The 19,750-nt window shown below is 40.2% G+C and overlaps 3 protein-coding genes, 1 non-coding gene and 1 pseudogene across 5 annotated transcripts; 3 read left to right on the forward strand and 2 right to left on the reverse strand.

Moving 5' to 3' along the window:
* The first annotated feature begins 606 nt into the window (after window positions 1-606).
* Window positions 607-3,572, forward strand: LOC116205696 (annotated as a pseudogene).
* Window positions 3,573-5,606: 2,034 nt separating this feature from the next.
* TRNAP-UGG lies at window positions 5,607-5,679 on the forward strand. The gene has a single exon. It is a non-coding gene; the product is annotated as a tRNA-Pro (tRNA).
* A 3,907-nt stretch (window positions 5,680-9,586) lies between these two features.
* On the reverse strand, window positions 9,587-12,211 carry LOC116203074 (patellin-3-like). Its single transcript, XM_031534738.1, has 5 exons — window positions 11,934-12,211; window positions 10,746-11,626; window positions 10,469-10,593; window positions 10,214-10,364; window positions 9,587-10,126 (listed from the first exon to the last, which is right to left on the reverse strand). Exons 1-5 carry the CDS (start codon window positions 12,073-12,075, stop codon window positions 9,872-9,874), a joined length of 1,554 nt encoding a protein of 517 aa, XP_031390598.1. The 5' UTR covers window positions 12,076-12,211; the 3' UTR covers window positions 9,587-9,871.
* A 2,886-nt stretch (window positions 12,212-15,097) lies between these two features.
* On the forward strand, window positions 15,098-17,277 carry LOC116203076. 2 transcript variants are annotated; one of them, XM_031534741.1, is made up of 3 exons: window positions 15,098-15,394; window positions 16,076-16,200; window positions 16,943-17,277. In XM_031534741.1, the coding sequence occupies exons 1-3, from the start codon at window positions 15,259-15,261 to the stop codon at window positions 16,955-16,957; spliced, it is 276 nt and encodes a 91-aa protein (XP_031390601.1). In that variant the 5' UTR covers window positions 15,098-15,258; the 3' UTR covers window positions 16,958-17,277. The 2 variants fall into 2 exon arrangements, with proteins under 2 accessions (XP_031390601.1, XP_031390600.1); XM_031534740.1 differs by having other exon boundaries at window positions 15,102-15,394; window positions 16,076-16,251.
* Window positions 17,278-17,404: 127 nt separating this feature from the next.
* On the reverse strand, window positions 17,405-19,183 carry LOC116203075 (carboxymethylenebutenolidase homolog). The gene is made up of 3 exons (XM_031534739.1): window positions 18,917-19,183; window positions 18,226-18,509; window positions 17,405-18,132 (listed from the first exon to the last, which is right to left on the reverse strand). Exons 1-3 carry the CDS (start codon window positions 19,049-19,051, stop codon window positions 17,607-17,609), a joined length of 945 nt encoding a protein of 314 aa, XP_031390599.1. The 5' UTR covers window positions 19,052-19,183; the 3' UTR covers window positions 17,405-17,606.
* Between the last annotated feature and the right edge of the window lie 567 nt (window positions 19,184-19,750).

The raw sequence follows: 19,750 nt of genomic DNA on the forward strand, positions 1-19,750 counted from the left end.
TCAAAATCAATATTTACACACAACTGTGTATAATTTTCATATATACTATAAATATATTTGTTTTTCTATATATATTTTGTGCCTTCCACTATTAGAGAAATTAAATTATAGCCCTTAATGTGCCATATATTGGGGCAGTATTTTTAATTTCATCACCACTCAACCTAATTAATATCTACACAATAAAGTAGGGAAATGGATCTAATTAAGTAACTAATATGTACCATCATATACAACTCACGACTCACCAAAGTACGATATATCGTAAAATCTTGATCATCGTATATATGCAGTTCCACGCCGGCATTGACTTTGTGACAAATAGTTATTGACAATTTTAGATACAGTATCAAAAGGGCATTAAAACCTATAGCTAATGTTTGTATTCGATGACGTGGGGTGTGCGGAAAATGACATTGTTGAGAATGAAAATGATGTGTGCCATGGTAGGTCTAAAATCATCTATACACAAAATTATTATCTTCAATATATATATATATATACATGATATCTACATATATGTATGTTTATATATATACACACATATATACATAGATGTTCGCATATTATAGTTGAGACTTGAGGAGGAGGAAATATAAAAGAAAATAGAAATTACATGGGGCCAAAGATTAATCAAACAAATGGAGAACCGTAGCTGGCAAATCAGCCTTGACAGACTGTTTCTTTCCTCTCAAATCCCTCTTATTATTACAAACCTCTCAGCCTTCTTCCTCTCCATTAAAACCATCCTTCCATCTTCTCTTCTACTCACATCACAAGCTCTCTCTATCGCTACAAGAAATCTCGGTATTTCCGACGGTATTTCATCTCTGCCTCGATCGTGTTCTTCATGGCAGCTGAAGATACCCAGGCGCCGGCCAAAGCCGCTGAGGAAGTTGTGGTGGTAGCCGAAATGCCACCAGCAGTCGCAGAGAAGGAACTGCCACCGCCCTCCGCCATGGAGGAACAAGCCGGCAGAGGAGGAGAAGATAAGGTGAAGCCGGAAGACAAGGAGGAGAAGAAGAAGGAAGAGAAGAGCGTCATAACGCAGTCGGTCTCCTTTAAGGAAGAGACCAACGTGGTCGGGGAGCTGCCCGACTCCCAAAAGAAGGCTCTCGAGGAGCTCAAGCAGCTCGTCCGGGAGGCTCTTGAGAAGCGCGAGTTCACCACCCCTCCGCCACCCCCTCCAAAGGAGGAGAAGAAGTCAGCTGTGGTGGAGGAGAAGATCAAGAAAGAGGAGACCAAGGAAGAAAAGCTGGTGGAGACTACTGCGTCGGAGGTAGTTGTGGCGGAGGAGCCGCATGTGCCGCCGCCAGCCAAAGCGAAGGAAGAGGAGGCGGCCGTGGTGGTGGAAGAGGTGGTAGAGAAAGTGGAGGAAGTAATCGTTGATGAAGACGGGACCAAGACTGTCGAGGCTATCAAGGAGACTATAGTAGAGGTATGAATATACCTATATATATATATATATATATATACACGTATAGAAGCCAGGATCAATCGAATAGGGACTGTCCCAGCCAGTAAATTAGCAAAAAAAAAAGAAAAAGAATCAAATCTTTATATATATGGAAATTTTAATTAAATTGATATCATTTATTTTTGGTGGGTAAATTCACATAATTTCTTCTTGTTATGATCACCAAAAATATTAGTGACATATTTCTAATCATAGAAAGTTTATATCTGAACAAAAATTTGAAATTTCATCAAGTAATGCTTAGGTAATATCTATCAATTATTGAACATTATTAAATACACAAAGAAAAAATAGTTACGTATCAATTTCTATCATTTTCATATTTTCTTCTCAAAGAGAATGTAGCACAGCGACATACGTTCTCGCTTGATAATCAAAATGTTTCATATTCGACACTCGTGGTAAAACTCCTCTATATTACTTATATTATAATTTTTATATTATTGAAAAAGGTTTATGAATCTCACTTGTAATAGAAAAAATTAATATCATATTCAATGATGCTCAGGTATCAACCGCTACAATCAAAACAGAAGAACCAACTGCAGCCCCGGCACCGGAACCAACGGCTGAGCCCGAGGCGGTCCCACCATCCGAGTCCGAGGAAGTCTCCCTGTGGGGTGTCCCGCTCCTTGGGGATGAGAAGAGCGATGTTATCCTGCTCAAGTTCCTCCGGGCCCGGGACTTCAAGCCTAAGGAGGCCTTGGCCATGATCAAAAGCACAGTACGGTGGAGGAAGGAGTTCGGGATTGAGGCCCTCTTGGGGGAGGACCTTGGGGCAGCCGGCCTCGAGGAGGTCGTGTACATGCACAGGGCAGACAGGGATGGTCACCCGGTGTGCTATAACATGTATGGGGAGCTAGGGAGGCGCAAGGAGCTGTATGAGACCGTGTTCGCAGATGAGGAGAAGAGGAAGAGGTTCCTGAAGTGGAGGGTGCAGTTCATGGAGAGGAGCATCGAGAAGCACATTGACTTCAGCCCTACCGTCTGCATTCCGAGGGGCTTCTCTGCATATGTTCGATATGTATCTCAATGACATTCGTTTGTTCAGAAGGTTCTCTGCATATATACAGGTGTTTATAAATGTGCCATGGTGGTATCTGTTAGTCAGCAGGATGATCAGCCCCTTCGTAACGCAGAGGACCAAGAGCAAGTTCGTCTTTGCAACCCCTTCCAAGACCTCCGAGACACTCTTCAAGTTAGTAGACATTAATTCCTAATTCGATATTCCGGTGAAACTTTCCGGTATATACTGGTTTTCTTTATCAACTCATCCTGAGACATAATTAATTGATATGTTTGATGGGGACAGGTACATAGCACCGGAGCAGGTGCCCGTGCAATTTGGAGGGCTAAGCCGGGAGGGTGAGCAGGAGTTCACGGTTGCTGATCCTGCAACCGAGATCACGATCAAACCAGCAGCTAAGCACACGGTTGAATTCCCCGTCTCCGAGGTAATAATTTTTACCAGACATATAATCATTCTCTCCTACGTATGGATTGTTATGATGTTCCTTAATGTTTGTTTATGATCTTAATCAACTAAATTGCAGAGCTGTGAAGTGGTTTGGGAGCTGAGAGTGGTGGGTTCGGAAGTGAGCTACGGGGCTGAGTTTGTGCCCGCCACAGAGAACAGCTACACCGTCATCGTCTCGAAGACGAAGAAGCTGTCTACTTCCGATGGCGAGCCCATCATCTGTGACTCCTTCAAAGCAACAGAACCAGGCAAGCTCGTGATCACCATCGATAACCATTCTGCCAAGAAGAAGAAGATCATCCTCTATCGGTCGAAGATCAAGCCGGTCGCCTGAGCTCAAATTCGAACGTTCACTTCTAAGGACATATATGTCGTGTAATTTGATCACATTGCAGCTTTTGATCAGTCAGATGGGTTCGTTTTGTTTTTCGGGGCTGTGTTTGATGGTTTTATGTCATTCATGTGTTTCATAATTTTTTGAAAATCTGATGAGAATTTTCATAATTTAATTTGTTTGTTCTTTCTTTTCTTGATCTTGGGGTTAATGAAAATCCCATTTGTAACAAAAATCGTGTAAATTTGATGTTGGATTCGAAGAATCTTTTTTTTTTAATCTTATACGTGTATTTCGTTAATGGCAATGGCAACCTGGTTACCTTAATAAATTTTAGACCATTCTTGTTGATTCGAAACTTCATAATTATATCATGAATTGAAGACGTACATATCAAGTACGTAGTTCCGTTACATGGGTCGACATAATTACAAAAGTGATTCTTTCATGACTATGAGTGTTATCACCATGAGAAAAATGACCACTTAAGATATTATAGACATATATTATCTTATCGAGTTAATCGAATTGCTATCGAAAACTTTTGAGTTGTATCCATTAGGCGCTGAAAGAATCACGTCTATTTAACAATAAGACCCGACGTACGAAACATGAATCTCCTAACTTTTGAAATTATATCTCTCCTTTTTTTTCGATAATAAATTCCCTCTCCTTTGTGCAGAACATGCTTCGACTAATTAACAAGCAAGAAAAGGCTAATCCTATGTTCATGCTTTAATACCGGCCTGGCCGGCATGCTCTGGATGGAAACCAAACTGCAATTCATTGACAAGAAGCACTTTTGCCTCATGGGGAATTGCAGTCTCCAAGTTGTCTTCTTAAAAGTAACTTTCTTTAGAAAATTGAAATTCTTCAGGTGGCTCGGTATCTCTTTATCTTAAATAAAATTTTGAGTTTAATTCTTGTTAATAAATAAAAATTCACGATTGCGAGAGTTTTACTCCTTAATGAGTTATAATTTAACTCAAACTTAAAATAGTCGGAACTCATTAAACTTTCGAATATAGATTACGCATATAAAAAGAAAAGGATTGCTTTGTTTTCCTTAATCTAAGATGAGCATCGGTTAAAGACAGAGGGATCATTGTCTCCGGTTCTTGGTCTCCTATCATTTTCCCCACCCACTGACAAACTATTTGAGGAATCTAATGCACAGACTTTGTGTATAATTAATTAATATCATGGTGGGCCTGAACTATCAGCACAGCAATTCCATAGAAATTTTTATTTGGTTGCACCTAATACCCATGTTACTTCTCATGATGATTCTTCTCTTGATTGCCTTAATCAACGTTTAGAAAAGTCATGACTGAGCTGAAAGATATCACGAAAGTAAGTCTTTCTAGCATGATATCGAGTCACCGTAATATATTTGGTATTTTCAGTTCAAACGGTTAGTACTTCAGTTCAAATATTTAGTACTTTTAATAATCGTAATTAGTACAAATATTTTTTATTTCTATTTCCAATTTAAATATTTAATATTACGGTGAAAGTATTTAGTATTTTATATAATCCACCACAAATAGCAAAAGTACTAAACGCTTGAACTGAAATACTGAACATTTAAACTAAAGTACCGAGCGTGTCATCATAACTCAGTGTCATATTAGAATCTCCCTAAGAAAATATGATCCTGCTGAGCATGGTCTCGATCAGGTCCTCTCCTTCTATGCTCGGTCGATCGTTTGTAGGCCGTCCAAGTTTTGTTTTCTCTTCCATGAACCATCTCTTATTTCTACGCTATACGACTTGTACTCCTTCATTTTAATGAGGATTTTCTTTGTACTTGCTAGCCATTTAATGAACCTTCATTGTAGCACAATCAATGGTTTTTAAAGGGACTAGATAATTCATATTTATTATTACTTTTGTAATAAAAATATTTGCACGTAAAGGGCAACATTATCATAAATTCTCTCATTTGACTAATCCTATTAAATTTTGGCTATTGAATGAGAGCGGGACGATCGTGCCATTGATGATTTGAAGACGAGTAAGACAACTGACCTGTAAAGCCTAAAATTTGCTCAAGCCAAAACCCGAGCCTTTGAACCCAAAGAGTTTCAAATCAATTTATTCGACCTCTGAAAACAAAACATCTCAAATCTAATCGTTTTTTCCTCGACCAATGAAGTCAAAATGTATGAGTCGATTTTTCAGTTTCTTCAGTTTTAACAGGAATGCTTGTCCTCCTCTCTCTCTCTCTATGAGTGATTAAAATAAATAAATAAATATATATATATATATATATATATCAAACAATAAAATCAGCTTAGCTGACGAAGGCTTAACGAGGGCATTTGGTCTAGTGGTATGATTCTTGCTTTGGGTGCAAGAGGGTCCCGAGTTCGATTCCCGGAATGCCCCTATTAGCAGCTAATGAATATGACCTAATTCACAACACAAGTATTCCATTTTTCATTATCTGCTTATTGGAGCCTCATAAAATTTCACACCCAAACGGGCCAGGAATATTATTAACAATAAGAATCTTATTATTATGCGTTCTCTCTTATCATGACATATAGGACCAGAAGATTAATTCAAGATCAGTTATGAAATGTGTTCGGTTCTTGTTCATCCGCATTCGATCGATTTATTCAATCGATCAAACTCGCATAATTTTCCAAAAGGTACCAAGCTGCATATGATTACTTAACCCCACTAATCAATTACAAGCCTTTTGCAGAAATTCTTTTTCTTTGTTACTAATGGGACACTTAAAAAAGGCAGTTTAGTGACACATATGTGATGCGATGATTAGGATGAACTAAGGGGGTTGAGGGAGGCAATCGCCCTCCCCAAAATTATGATGTTCTAAAAAAATTAGTATATGAACATTTAAATTTTGAAAAAATAGTCCCATATAGCACAATTTTTACCTTATTTTCACTTATTAGCACTTTTTTTAAAGTTGTCACGATCTAGCACGAATCACCATTTTATTCCGAAATCTAGCACAACGTTAAACTCCGTCTAAAAACCGTTAAACACCATTAGACGGAGTTTAACGGTGTGCTAGATCCGGGAATAAAATGGTGATTTGTGCTAGATCATGACAACTTTTAAAAACGTACTATGAAGTAAAAATAATGTAAAAACTGTGATATATGATGTTATTTTCCTTTTTTTATTTGAAGATTCACCGCTCAAAAAAATCAGAAAATTAGTGTGGAGCTTTATAATAATATCAGGAATATGGGTTAAAAGTCTAAACTATTTTTTAGATCGGATGGTTCACAAAAACTATCAAAATCAGAATACCGAAAAAATGGGTAAATATTTTTTATCTGAAGATTTATCATCCAAAAAAATTTATAAATATGTGTGGAACTTTATAATAATATCAGGAACATGGGGTAAAAGTTTCATCTCGTTTTGAGATCGGACGATTCACAAAAACTATCAAAATCGGAACACCGAAATATATTTTATCTGAAAATTTACTGCCTAGAAAAATATGAAAATTTGTGAGGAACTTTATAATAATGTTAGGAACATGGGGAAAAAGTTTCATTTTGTTTTGAGATCGGACGATTCTCAAAAACTATCAAAATCAGAGCACCGAAAAGAAAAGTAATTATTTTTTATCTGAAGATTCACCGCCCAAAAAATTTGAAATTTTGTGTGGAGTTTTATAATAATATCAGGAACTTCGGGTACAATTTTCACGTCGTTTTGAGATCGGGCAATTCACAAAAGCTATCTAAATCACAACACCAAATAAAGAGGTAAATAATTTTTATCTGAAAATTCACTACTCAGAAAAATCTGAAAATTTTTGTGGAGTTTTATAATAACATCAGGAACATGGGATAAAATTTTCTTCTCGTTTTGAGATCGAACGATTAACACAAACTATCAAAATAGAAACATCGAAAAGATGGGTAAATATATTTTATCTGAAAATTCACTGCCCAGAAAAATATGAAAATCTGTGAGGAGCTTTATAATAATGTTAGGAACATGGGAAAAAAGTTTCATCTCATTTTGAGATTGGACGGTTAATAAAAACTATCAAAATCAGAGCACTGAAAAGAATAGTAATTATTTTTTATGTGAAGATTCACCACCCAAAAAAAATTGAAATTTTGTGTGGAGCTTTATAATAATATCAGGAATGTGGGGTAAAATTTTCACCTTGTTTTGAGATCGGACGATTCACAAAAGCTATCTAAATCACAACACTAAAAAAAGATGTAAATAGTTTTTATCTGAAAATTCACCATCCAAAAAAATCTGAAAATTAGTGTTGAGGTTTATAATAACATCATGAACATGGGGTAAAAGTTTCACATCGTTTTGAGATCGTACGGTTCATAAAAACTATCAAAATCAGAACATCGAAAAGAGTGGTAAATACTTTTAAAGGGAAAGTAGCCACATGTAGCATAGTTTTTACCTTATTTTCACTTTCTATCATGTTTTTAAAAGTTGTCACGATCTAGCACGAATCACCATTTTATTACCAGATCTAGCACGCCGTTAAACTCCGTCTAACGGTGTTTAATGGTTTTTAGACGGAGTTTGACGGTGTGCTAAATCCGGAAATAAAATGGTGATTCATGCTAGATCGTGACAACTTTTAAAAACGTGCTAGATCGTGATAACTTTTAAAAATGTGCTAGGGAGTGGAAATAATGTAAAAATTGTAATATATGAAGCTATTTTCTCTTAAATTTTTACGAAATTACTGTTGTTCACCCCTTATAAATCAAAAAAATTAAACTCCTATTGCCCCTCCAAGTATTTCGCCTCCTCTCAATCTAAATCCTGCATATGTCCCTTATGATGATGGTACAATCCAAATTTTTTAGGAAAATAGACACCCAGAAAGGGCTGGAATAATGATATGGAAAACAAAAAAGAGTTAACTTTATTAGTACTAGTTCATGATTCTTGCAGACACGTGTACAAAATTAATTCCTTAGTCTTTATAAAATTGAAATCATCCTGCATGATTAAACATGTTGATACGTGGTCAATGCATCTTGTGTTAATAATGAATGAAAACTAACGACAGCAAGACTCGTTCTCGATCAGCAATCAAGAAATATAGAGTTCAGTCCATCTGTGGAACTCCTCGTTCCCTTTTTTATCGCGTTTCCTTATGCCCCTACTACGTCTAAAGAACTCTATGTGCCGATGATTGCGCGGCTACACTTGACGCATGCACTACAGAACCACTTTTATGTACCATAATAGCTTTCCTCGAAATTCTTTATGTCAAATCAGAAGAAGAGAGTTAATACGAGGCACAAATAAATCTCTCACATAAATCATCATAGAAATTGTCTATTGCGCGATGATTTATTCAAATCATCCCGAACAATATGCCGATTATGATAAAACTTATCGTCGATGAAATTTGAGGAGATTCGAAAATTATACACGAGGGAAAAAGTGGAGGTAGGATTTGAACGTTGTAATCCATCCCCACCTAAAAGCTTTCTGAAAAGGAAAGCGTCATCGCATAGGCATATGCATGCGCCCAATGGCTTTCTTTCTCACATCACAACGGCATGTCTAAGAAAAGCATTCCAATTTACACCCAAAAGAAGACATAATCCAATTCCCATTTGCCCAAAAAAAGACAGATCCAAACAATGAAAGGCCTATGAACTGTCGCTGTCACCATCTTAAATTATTGGTTTTAAAAATAAAAATAATATTTTTTTTTCATTTATCCCATCTCCTTACTTAATTTCGAATAAATTATGCATTCTCATCCTCTTTTCGTTCTCTCACGATCGATAAGTTGCTTGTAGTATCCAAAACTCGGGAGGGAATCATGTTTCTCTGAGGAATTCTATGATGCAATCATGTTTCTCCACATTTCAATTTTCAGAAAGAATCAAATTGTCCTTTTCATCAATTAAGGTGCTAATGCAGCCAAGGGGTCGGTGTCTGCCACGCAATATATCAATGCAATAACATAAAATCAAATCCTATAATTTCTAATATACAAATCTCATAAAATCTGACTTTAGAGAGGCCAAAAGAAATACATTAAAGGGAAAAAAAAATATTCTGATTTGAATGTTTCTGGATCCGCTTGAGCAGTCACACACACATCCAGCTAATAACATAGTGGAAACAGACAGGACGGGGACCTTGGTGACAAGATAATGGAATGATATTAAACAGATGTCTTGTTTTGTTTCTTATCTTTCCTTTTTGTTCATTGTTTAATTATCAGCAGACATAGATGGTTATGCTCAACTACTCAACCTATGTTCGTAGATGCCCCGCAAATCGGCACAGCGCGAATACGGAGAAACAAAGTCATCAAAAAATTACATTACAATGCAGATAAAAAAAGCAATGTGCTGGTGCATGATCTTTCGGGTTTTAGTAGTTCCCAGTAAAATCTCCAGAACCCAGAAACTCAAATTCAACAGAAAATCTGATAAATTTTTCGGTTTGCACTAACAAGACCAAAACACAAAACAGAGACATCTACAAACAAGAAACAATCACAAACAGACTATTTACCGACGATGAAGATGAAGAACACTGACAACATTGCGGCACGTTATTGTCCCCTCCCTCCAGCAAGTCAGTCGCACAAAGGCTTCACCTTGAACCTGTAGAGAAGCTTCTTCTTCTTCGAGGTTGGGTTATCAACGATCAGGAGGATCTTTCCCAGCTCGGATACGGTAAAACTTCCGTGCAACACGGGCTCGTCGTTGGGTGCTATCTTCTTGGCTTTTTGGATTATGATCGTATATCCGCCTTCGGTATTGGGTACAAACTCGGCCCCGTAGCTCACCTCCCAGCCAACCACGCGGAGTTCCCAGACGATAACGCACTTCTGCAATGGAATGAATGAATCTTATTCAAAAAATGTACACAAGTTATTTGTAGTGTATAAGTGAGACGTTATCACAGAAGCTCAAACCTCGTATATGATAATTTCCACAATTTGCTTCGTCCCGGGCTTTACGGTCATTTCTGTTGCCGGATCAGAAATGGTAAATTCAGGATCACAGTCACAGTAGTCCACGCTTAGTCCACCGTACTGCACAGGCACTTGCTCGGGAGAAATGTATCTGGCAATTATAGACCAAAATTCAGCACCATCGATACCGAGCATCAAAAAAATTTGAGCACACAAGATCCATGGGCAGAAGTCTCAGACTTTTAAGAGCCATACTTGAAGAGTGTTTCAGCAGACTTTGCCGGGCTTGCAAAAACAAACTTGCTCTTCGTCCTCTGAGTCAGAAACGGGTTGATCATCACGTAGAATGCAAGGTACCACCATGGGACATTGATAAACACCTGTTCCATATCCGATGAAGCACAATATCCATCAACAACGATAGCAGAGACATAATGGATCAATCAGGCTGAAACAATGAAACTACAATCGACTGACAAAACCTGAAAACAGTTTGTGAACTTTCAGGCATTCCAAAGCTGAACCAATATACCTGTTTCGCAACGAATTCAGGGTAGTTGTCCTGAAGCATCTGGAGGGCCTGTTTGGTTGCTTGTCTGAGCTCGCGCTTTCCTGGTCCCGGGGAGTTCTTCAGGTCACTTACCTGGAAAATAGTATTAACCCCACCGGGGCTGAAATCGAGCTTCCTGATACTCCCCTCGAGGAACTGAACCCTCCACCTCAGGAACCTCGTCCTCTTCTCCTCATCCCCGAATGTCTTCTCGTACAGCTCCTTGTTCTGGAACTCCCCGTATACGTTGTAGCACACAGGGTGTCCTTCCCGGTCATGCCCGTGCATGAACACGACCTTCTCCAGATCGTCCCCCAGGTCCTCATTCAGGAGGGAATCGATTTGGAACATCCTTCGCCAATGGATCGTGTTCTTGAGCATGGTAAAGGCATCTTTCACTTTGAAGTCCCGGGCCCGGAGGAACTTTAGGAGGATCACGTCACTCCGGTTGTCCTTGAGAAGAGGGATCCCCCAAATGGAGACCTCGGCTGCCGATGACTCCGCCGAGCTCTTCTGTTCTTCGGGTGGGGCTGAGAAAGCGCCGCTATCAAGGGCTTCCTGAACGAGGTGCTGCAGCTCCAAGAGGGCCTTCTTCTCGGGCTCGGAGAGATCGGAAACTCTGTTGCTCTCCTCCTTGAACGACTCCAAGGACTGAGTCAGCTTCTGCTTCTGCTTCTGCTCCTGCTCTGCCTCATCGACCGGTTTTGATTTCCCGGCATCCACAGCGACCACATCTTCCTGGGCGGGCGGCTCCTTCTGGAGCAGCTCGGACTCCGTCACCATCACAGTCACGGCCGCCAAGGTCACCGTGGGAGGCGGCAGCTCTTCTTTTTCGGCCGGAGCCGGCGGTGCCGAGTCTTCCTCTGCTCAACAAGAACTGATCATTACAGGCGACTCTAAAACTGGGCAAGATTCATACTTTCGAGTGTTTAAATTACAAAGGATTTTAGAGCATACTGCATACACATATAGCTTCAAATTATCATTTTCACCAATCTTTCAAGATATACATATATGTGTGTGTGTGTGTGTGTGTGTATAATATATACATATTGAAAAAGGGCCATTTTTAGCATTTTCTCAGCTTCCAGAAAAGCTCAGCTCCAGTTAGATACGGATGGTTATGCTTTCACATAATAGAGAGGTTACATCAACAAGCGAGCTACTTACCGGTCATCGGCGGTGGATCAGAAACTGGGACAGCTGGTTCCGCCGCCGGCGGCAGCGGCGGCGTGGACTGATCTTCTTTCTCTACGAAGGCCGGAGGGTGGTCGGGCGGTGGCGGCGCCGGAGCCGGAGCATCTTCATCCATTATGGAAGAAACTGATGAGTTCTGAGAGAGAGAGAGAGAGAGAGAGAGAGAGAGAGAGAGAGAGGGTGAGGTAAGTGTAGCCAAGACACTGCAACTGAAGGAGAAAGTTAGCGAGACAGACAAGGCGAGGGAGAAATCTGGAATCCTATGATGTTCAGATGTTCCTTTTAACATACACGAACGATAGACAGAGAAATAACAGTAAAACAAAAAAAAAAAAGTGAATAAGCGAGATGACCTACTTGTGGAAAAGTTTTATTTTGCCCTAATGAAGTTTATTGTAAACCATTGGGCATCCTAAAGTTTGTACGGTGCAAAACTACACTCATATTATTATATTTCCATTGAATTTATACAAAATTAAATCCATCTTATTACATCCAAAAAGAGGCGAGCTACATCTGAGTTAAACTTTGAGATAAAAGTCTTCTTTCGTTTCTCAACGGTGAAGTAAGACCAAGCTCGTGAGCTTATTATCCTAGATCAAACGAGTTGATAGGATTCCCTTTTTGACGTCCTCGTGTCCTTCCCACGTGGCACATGGAAGGAGTAGAAAGCCCTCGAAAGGAGAGGCCAAAACAAGCGATTCTGTGTTAGCTGCTGGCAGGGAAGCAGTTGTATGCCCGCAGTTGAAGCAACCAAAATAGACTTGATGGCTTCGATTAGACACCTTGTGAGGTAGCCTAAAAACAAGAAACGTACTTGGCCTCTCTGATAGATGGAGCAATTAGTGTCTGCTTATCATTCCTCCAGAATATGGCTCATTGGCAGATTGGAAAAGGACTCACCGGAATAATCTTGGCATATTTTTAGGTTGATACATATTAATCGACGTATTATGATATGCCAGACATATTCATATTACAAAGGTTTTGAAGGACATTAAAATGACATCACTTTAACAAGGTCACAAAAGTCAAATGCATAAAAACAACATATAGTGAGAGCAAACAAAATCAGCAGAAACTTGATCCATATAATGTTACCTTCAGCCATTAAAATACTCAATTGATGAGGATGAATATAAGCTGGCAGAGCTGAGCAGTGTGTGAGGATTTTGACAAGCCCTCCAGGGAACAGGTGAGAAGGCATGATGTTTCCCCCGGAATTCTAATCGGAATGCTTCAAAGCTCTCATTGCATGTTTAGTTGGGCTAAATCGTAAGTTGAATTCTGATGACCCAATTATAGTTGAATTACGATTACTTTGTTTAGTCGTTGATTGCAATTTGGATCGACGCGCTATTATGGATGAATACTGAATTGCCGTTTTGGTCCTGACGCTCATTTTCGCAATTCGGATTAAGCCCGTAACTTTTATAGGGCATAAGTACCAAAAAGACCCTCATACTCTTCCTAAACGAAGAATTTCTTAGGAATCCTATAAGATTCATTCTTTCTTTTTTTCTCTAATAGATGGTAAGAACTTCTTATGAGTTCAAATCCTATTAAGAGGTCCACTATAGATAAGAAATTGTCGAAAAAAGAACAAAATGCTTCTTTTGTCCCTTCTAGGCTATTGGATTTTTTATTATATCAATTGAACTAGGGAGCCTCCCAATATTGGATCGGGAGGCTTCTTACTTCAACTAGTCCCCGTGTTTCTCGAATGGATCTCTTAGTTGTTGAGAGGGTTGCCCAAAAGCAATATATAAGGCGTATCCAGTAAAACTTATAGGTAAACCAAGATCTCGGATCGAATTGGCATTTCTTTTCTACTGTCACTCCATCCATTGCGCCTCCACTACAACTGCTAAAACATCAGCTTCGACATTGTTGGCAAGTCAGCAACCTTTCCCGACCCTTCTCGAGCCAACGGAGCGAGGATGAGCCCGTCACACTAAGATGCATCGTTGATGGCAAGATTCCAATCTCATCGCACTGGCTTTGTTAGGAGCCCTAAGGACCTCATCTAAGTGTTCTGGCACTGGGAGCTTGCGATGGCTCACAGCACGCCTGGAGCTCAGGGACTCCACCTAGTCGTTATCCCTAGGCGAGTCCGAGCACGGGGCTTGCCTTGAGATGCAGCTAACAACGACTTCTTGTTACTAGTTCTGTCTCTTGCCCGCCTCTCTCTAAATTTTTATCTTTAACTTTTTCTAATTTTAAAATAGGTTTAAGTAATTAAGGGCCTTCGAGTCCTTTGACTTCGACCTCTCAAATTTCTAGTATTTTTGTTCCCTCTATCCAAACACATGGGATTTTTCAAAAGTTCGATTCGATTGTTTATGAATTCTCATTCCCTACTTATTACATTTCTTATCAATTACAATCATGCAAATCAAACATAGTGTTGGTGTCTCATTGTGATGGTGTATAAATGTACAACGTCTTGAACTAGGGACCCTGATATTTAAAAACTGAAAAAACTTATAACTTACAATTAAAGTGCCTAATATTTAGGGATGATGAGGCTTGGAAGAAAGTAATATCGGGACTATCCGCATTTAAATGTGTGAAAATTTTCAAGTACAACTGCCCTTCTTACCCAAAAAAAAAGAAAAAAGATCCATGATATTTAGAACCGTGATTTCTTAGACTCGACTGCAGAGTATGAATAGAAATTCACACGTTTTTCTCAGAATATATGAGTTTAGGGTGTGAGATGATTCCAATATCAAATTTCAGGGAACAATTCGAAAGTATTCGAGAAAAATCAGCGTTCAAATCTCTCTTTTCCAGTTTTCTACCTTCATTTGCATTTTTATATTATATTATTGAAAAAAAATTCCTTCATTAATTAATAAATTCTTTTTTGTTTTCGAGAAGCGTGGACGTGGAGGTCTCTTTTGACCATCGTGTCCATTACCAGCACGATTCTTACGTGGTCAGTCCAGTGGGACCCGCTTCGGGTTGAAAAGTCCATGGAGGCCCAACAAGCGGTGAAGTCCAATGGGCCCATAATGGCTTGGTTTGTCCTTCTCTTACTGGGCCTTAAAGCCCAAAGACAGAGATGCTGAGCGAGAGAGCCCTAGGCCCAATGAGAACGGATCCACGACCGCACGCGGGAGGGGGGAGAGGGACAAACACGGACACGGAGCATAGCTCGAGAGAGAGAAGGCTTGACGAAGACGAAGGAGGAAGAAGAAGACGAAGAAGGTTCTTTCGGTTCCATTTTTGCTTCGATCGGAAGCTCGGTCCGGCGATTCGCAGTCCTCTCGGCGGAGGAGAAGAGTTAGTGTCAATGACGGAGGAGAAGAGAGAGATCATCCCGCCGAAGTACGACCTCGATGCCAAATGGGACGAGTGCGTCGATCTCACCGTCCGTCGATTCGTCTACACGTCCCTCGCCGGTGCCTTTGGCGGCCTCCTCCTCTTCCGTACGCCCTCCCCTCTCCGCTCTCCTTTTTCCATTTTCGATTTTTTTTTCTGGAATTATCACCAAGGACTCATGCGTCACGGTCTGTCCTTACCTATTCGTGCATCTCACTCATAGTTCTTGTGTTGCATTGCGATTCCATCTGTTAGCTTGTTCAGATTGTGTTCTGGTTGTGGAGATACGTATTTTGACGTTGCTGTGTAATTAATGTTTGGTGGATTTCGGATTTCAAAGCTGTAGATGAGGCTCAATTTTTTGTCTCGAATCTACTTTAGGGCTAGGGATAGCTCATAGAGGAAACCCCGTTTCCATCTTGATTTCCAGTGTCAATCTGTGATGCTGCTTCTATAATTATGAGTTTTCATGAAGTAGATGATTTAGAGGATCCTTTGTGATTGGGTCATTAGAATGTTGTCTTCTTGTTCTCCCCTCTCTCTCTCTCTCTGCGAAAGACTCTTCCAAACGAAGTTATAGTATGGAGAATATGGCAATGTGGATTGTAGCATTGCGCCAGTGTTGATTTAATTGATGAAATGTTAGTAGTGCGGGTAGCTGCGCAAGCAATGTCACTGCAAAACTTATGAGTTTAATGTTTAAAATGTGAATCCATTTGCCCCCTGTAACAAATTGGAACAATGAAGAGCACAGATTGAATGGTATCCTGCATTTTGTGTCATGACAGGTAGTCCAGTGTCTCGTTGGGCAGCCGTAGCTTTTGGTGCTGGGGTCGGCATTGGATCTGCTTACACCGAGTGTTCTCAGAAGTTTGATGGATTCCCCACAAAGTTTGCACCACCTGCTCCTAAGGTATCAGATACACCTGCCCCCAAGACAGTATTGCAGAATCCTGGTTCACAGGTTACAAATTCATCTCTGCAACACTTCTTGCATGTGTTTGCTAGTTCTTCACTTAAAATGGGGACATGATGCGTGGGCAATGCCTCCATAGTCTGCACTTACAAACGATTTCTGATACGCAATCTCTTTCCTGCCAATCCAGCCATAACTCTATTGGTTCCTCATAGTTCCTGCCCCAAACCTGGCCCTAAATGCCATCTTCTCAGTTTCTTTAAAGGTTTCCGATAGTGCCTTCTCTTTTTCAAAACTTGTTCTGTAAATGAAGGAGAAAATGATTCCAAAAGTGAAGTTATAAGGGCCTAATACTACGGGAGAGAGGGAGAGCTGAGAAATGCTCATCTCTGCTGTGCAATAACATTTTAAACACTGATGCCCTTCTTGTAAAAGGTGAAAAGGCCTTATTCTTGTGCAGAACTGTTTACTGTGTGCTCTCATTAAGTTTTCGTGATGTTCTTTAGTTTTCAAGCAAAACTTAGGGAAGTGGTCTAATGCCAACCATGGCACTTCTCCTCTTGTGCTCCTATAATGACTCATGCAGCAATGCCTTTTTTATCGTAGTAGAGACCCAATACCCTGATTACCCTTGGAGGATGGCTAGGGCACCTAATGAAACTAACAAAACAATTCAGCTGATGGCATGCATGAATCTTGGGTTCTAATCTAAGTTTCGGTGATCTCTCATCTTTTGCAGGAAGGACAAGAATGAGAGTTGTTGCTCCTGGAAACTTAGCCACTTAGAGCTGATTATTGAGTTGGAGTTTCTTGATTGAGATTGTTGGTTGTTCCCTTGAGAAGGCTTTCAAGAATGCAGGAGAAATATTGTCCCATGACAAAATGTAATGCGAGCTTTTTATGAGATCCCTGATTTGCATTTTGTTGTAGCTTTTGCAAATAATGGCGACTTGCTGTATCATCACCACTGGCAAATCATCCTCGCCCTGCCCAGTTTTACCCATCTTTCTACATGTTTGGATTCGGTCTTATACGGATACGGTGCTAGCATTTATAATCCTTTTGTGCATTTTCGATCGGTTTTGTCATGTGGATTCAAACTTGACTTGGTTCCACATATTTTAGATGAGAGCTGGAGTAGTTGTGTGGTGACATACATCGCCACACTATAAGCATCTAATGAGAATACAGAACACCGGAGTGGAGTCAACATCCTCGGGATTGTTATCCTGATCAAAATCATACTCAGGGAATGACTATCGTTGTCCCTTTTGAACCAATTCAAGTAATTTCGGTAATGCGAAACAACATTACTATGGAGCCTTTTCCTTATTGTCTGCTACTGCCGTTTGTCTAAACAGCCAAGAACGGAAATGAGGGGTTACAGGGTTCTAATTGCAGACTCATTTATTTACAACCAATTCATCACACAGCCAATTCCTCATGATCAGAAAAGCCTGCTCTGCATCTTTATCTTCTTCGGGAGACTGAGGCCGATGAGCAAAGCCGTGGCCTCTTCCCTTGAATATCACCACTTTCGAACCTTCAATACCCTTGTGAAGATCTTCCAAGACACTGACTTGACAGAGCGGGTCCTCGTCCCCGGAGATGAACAGAACAGGCGCCTTTATCTTGGGACCGAGAGATGGGTCTATTCTTGTACCGTAGAAGGAGACTCCAACACCAAAATGAGCTCCTTGGTCTTTAGCAAGAACTTCGATTACACGGCCACCTCCAAAACAGAACCCAATTATGCCGAGCTTCTTTGAGATTCCTGCAGCTAAGTATTCATCGACCATCCATTTCTCTGAAATTGCGATGTCCTTTGCCATCCTCTCGGGGTAATGGCTCGATATCCATTGCTCGAATGTGCTACTTGGCCGGTCCTTTCTCCATGGATCACCACGAAACAAGTCGGGAACCAGAACACTGCAATAGTACCATTATGTTCACACAATATGGAGCAAAAGCTTTCAAGGACAAAGTTGCAAGATCAGAAGATTTCGAAGTTAAGCAACATACTTGTAGCCATTGCAGGCAACGCGATAAGCAAAGTCCCTCGTGAATGAATCTTCGAATCCGAATATATCGGACAAGAGCAATATCCCAGCTCCATTATTGTTCTTCACAGCCTTGAAGAGATAAGCGGGGATGCCATCACTGCCATCCTCTCCCAAGGTGATCTCCATCCCGCTGACCAACTCACACGCTTCATCATTCTCGTTTTCTAACTTAAGCAAGCTGCAGCAGATCTTCTTGGCAGTGTTCTGGTTACGCGATTTCCACAGAATGGACTTGCAATTTGTCTGAAGAGAGACTGAAGCTTTAGAGTTAAAGGGCTGGAGATATTCGGAAATCAGCAATATGCGAAAAAACTCGAAAGGATTCAATTTATTCAATGCTTTGGAACTGGGCTAATTTGCTGTACTTCAAGTATAAGATTCGAGTGTATTGCCGCAACTTCAGTCACAATTGCTTCAACTGCTGCGATATCGATAATCTCGGAATGAAACAGACTCTGCTTGAGAAATGACCAGCAATATATCAAACATTCAAACTGACCAAAAATCCTGTCCTTTTTCCTGGCTTCAATCGTCAAACAGGCCACCTAACATGACATCGGACAGGATAATCCCTCTGTCCACAGCGTTTACCATACCATAATGTACGAATAAAACTCGAGCTAAAGCAGCTAGAGCGAAGCGGAACATACGGGAGAGAGAAGCCGAGGAGGCGCGCGGACGGGGAGGAAAGAGCTTCTGAGGAAGGCAACATCTGGGAGGACGCGGCTATGGCTGCCGGTGGAGCTGACCGATGCAGTGAATGTGGGAATAGTCATCGAAGCCATCTCTTTATCCGTGTCCGAACAGAGATCCCATTTAAGGAAGGAAGAATGAATGATACTTAATGGAATGAAAGTGAAACGAGTGTGCGAGTAGCTGAGCTCTAGAAAATATCCCAGCAGACCAGATAGAGAAGAAACATCCGTGGTCCCCCGACTCATGTGATGAAGTTTGGTGTCCATAAAAACCAATTAATGGTCCGTGTTTGATCAGAAAATAAGTAGTTTGCATGAACTCTCATCCGTCAGATCTTGATAGAGAGAATCACGCTTTTTACCATTGAAATCGAAATTGAATTTGACAATTTGTAAGAAATCGTCGTATATGCGACATCGAACTCCCGTCCCTTCGCCGGAGCCGGCATGGGCATCCCATCACCGTTAAATCAACATTTTCTAATGGGATACGCGTTGATAAAGGTCGAGTATCCACCTTTGTGCATGTCCATTAAGCTCCGTTTGATTTCAGAGTGGCGGTTTAAAATTTTTTAACTTTAACTTTAACTTAATACACTAAACAACAAAACGCACTTTTTCAAAATCAAATTGGTGGACCCCATATTTTATTCAATATACAATCTCATACACTACTTAATACACTACACAATAAAACTTATGAGGTCACAACGCCTTATATTTTTTTTTTTTTTTTCACAATCAAAATCAAAATTATAAATTTAAAATTTTAACTCTCAAATCAAAGTC

This window comes from Punica granatum, chromosome 4 (assembly GCF_007655135.1).
Source record: "Punica granatum isolate Tunisia-2019 chromosome 4, ASM765513v2, whole genome shotgun sequence".
Lineage (NCBI taxonomy): Eukaryota > Viridiplantae > Streptophyta > Magnoliopsida > Myrtales > Lythraceae > Punica > Punica granatum.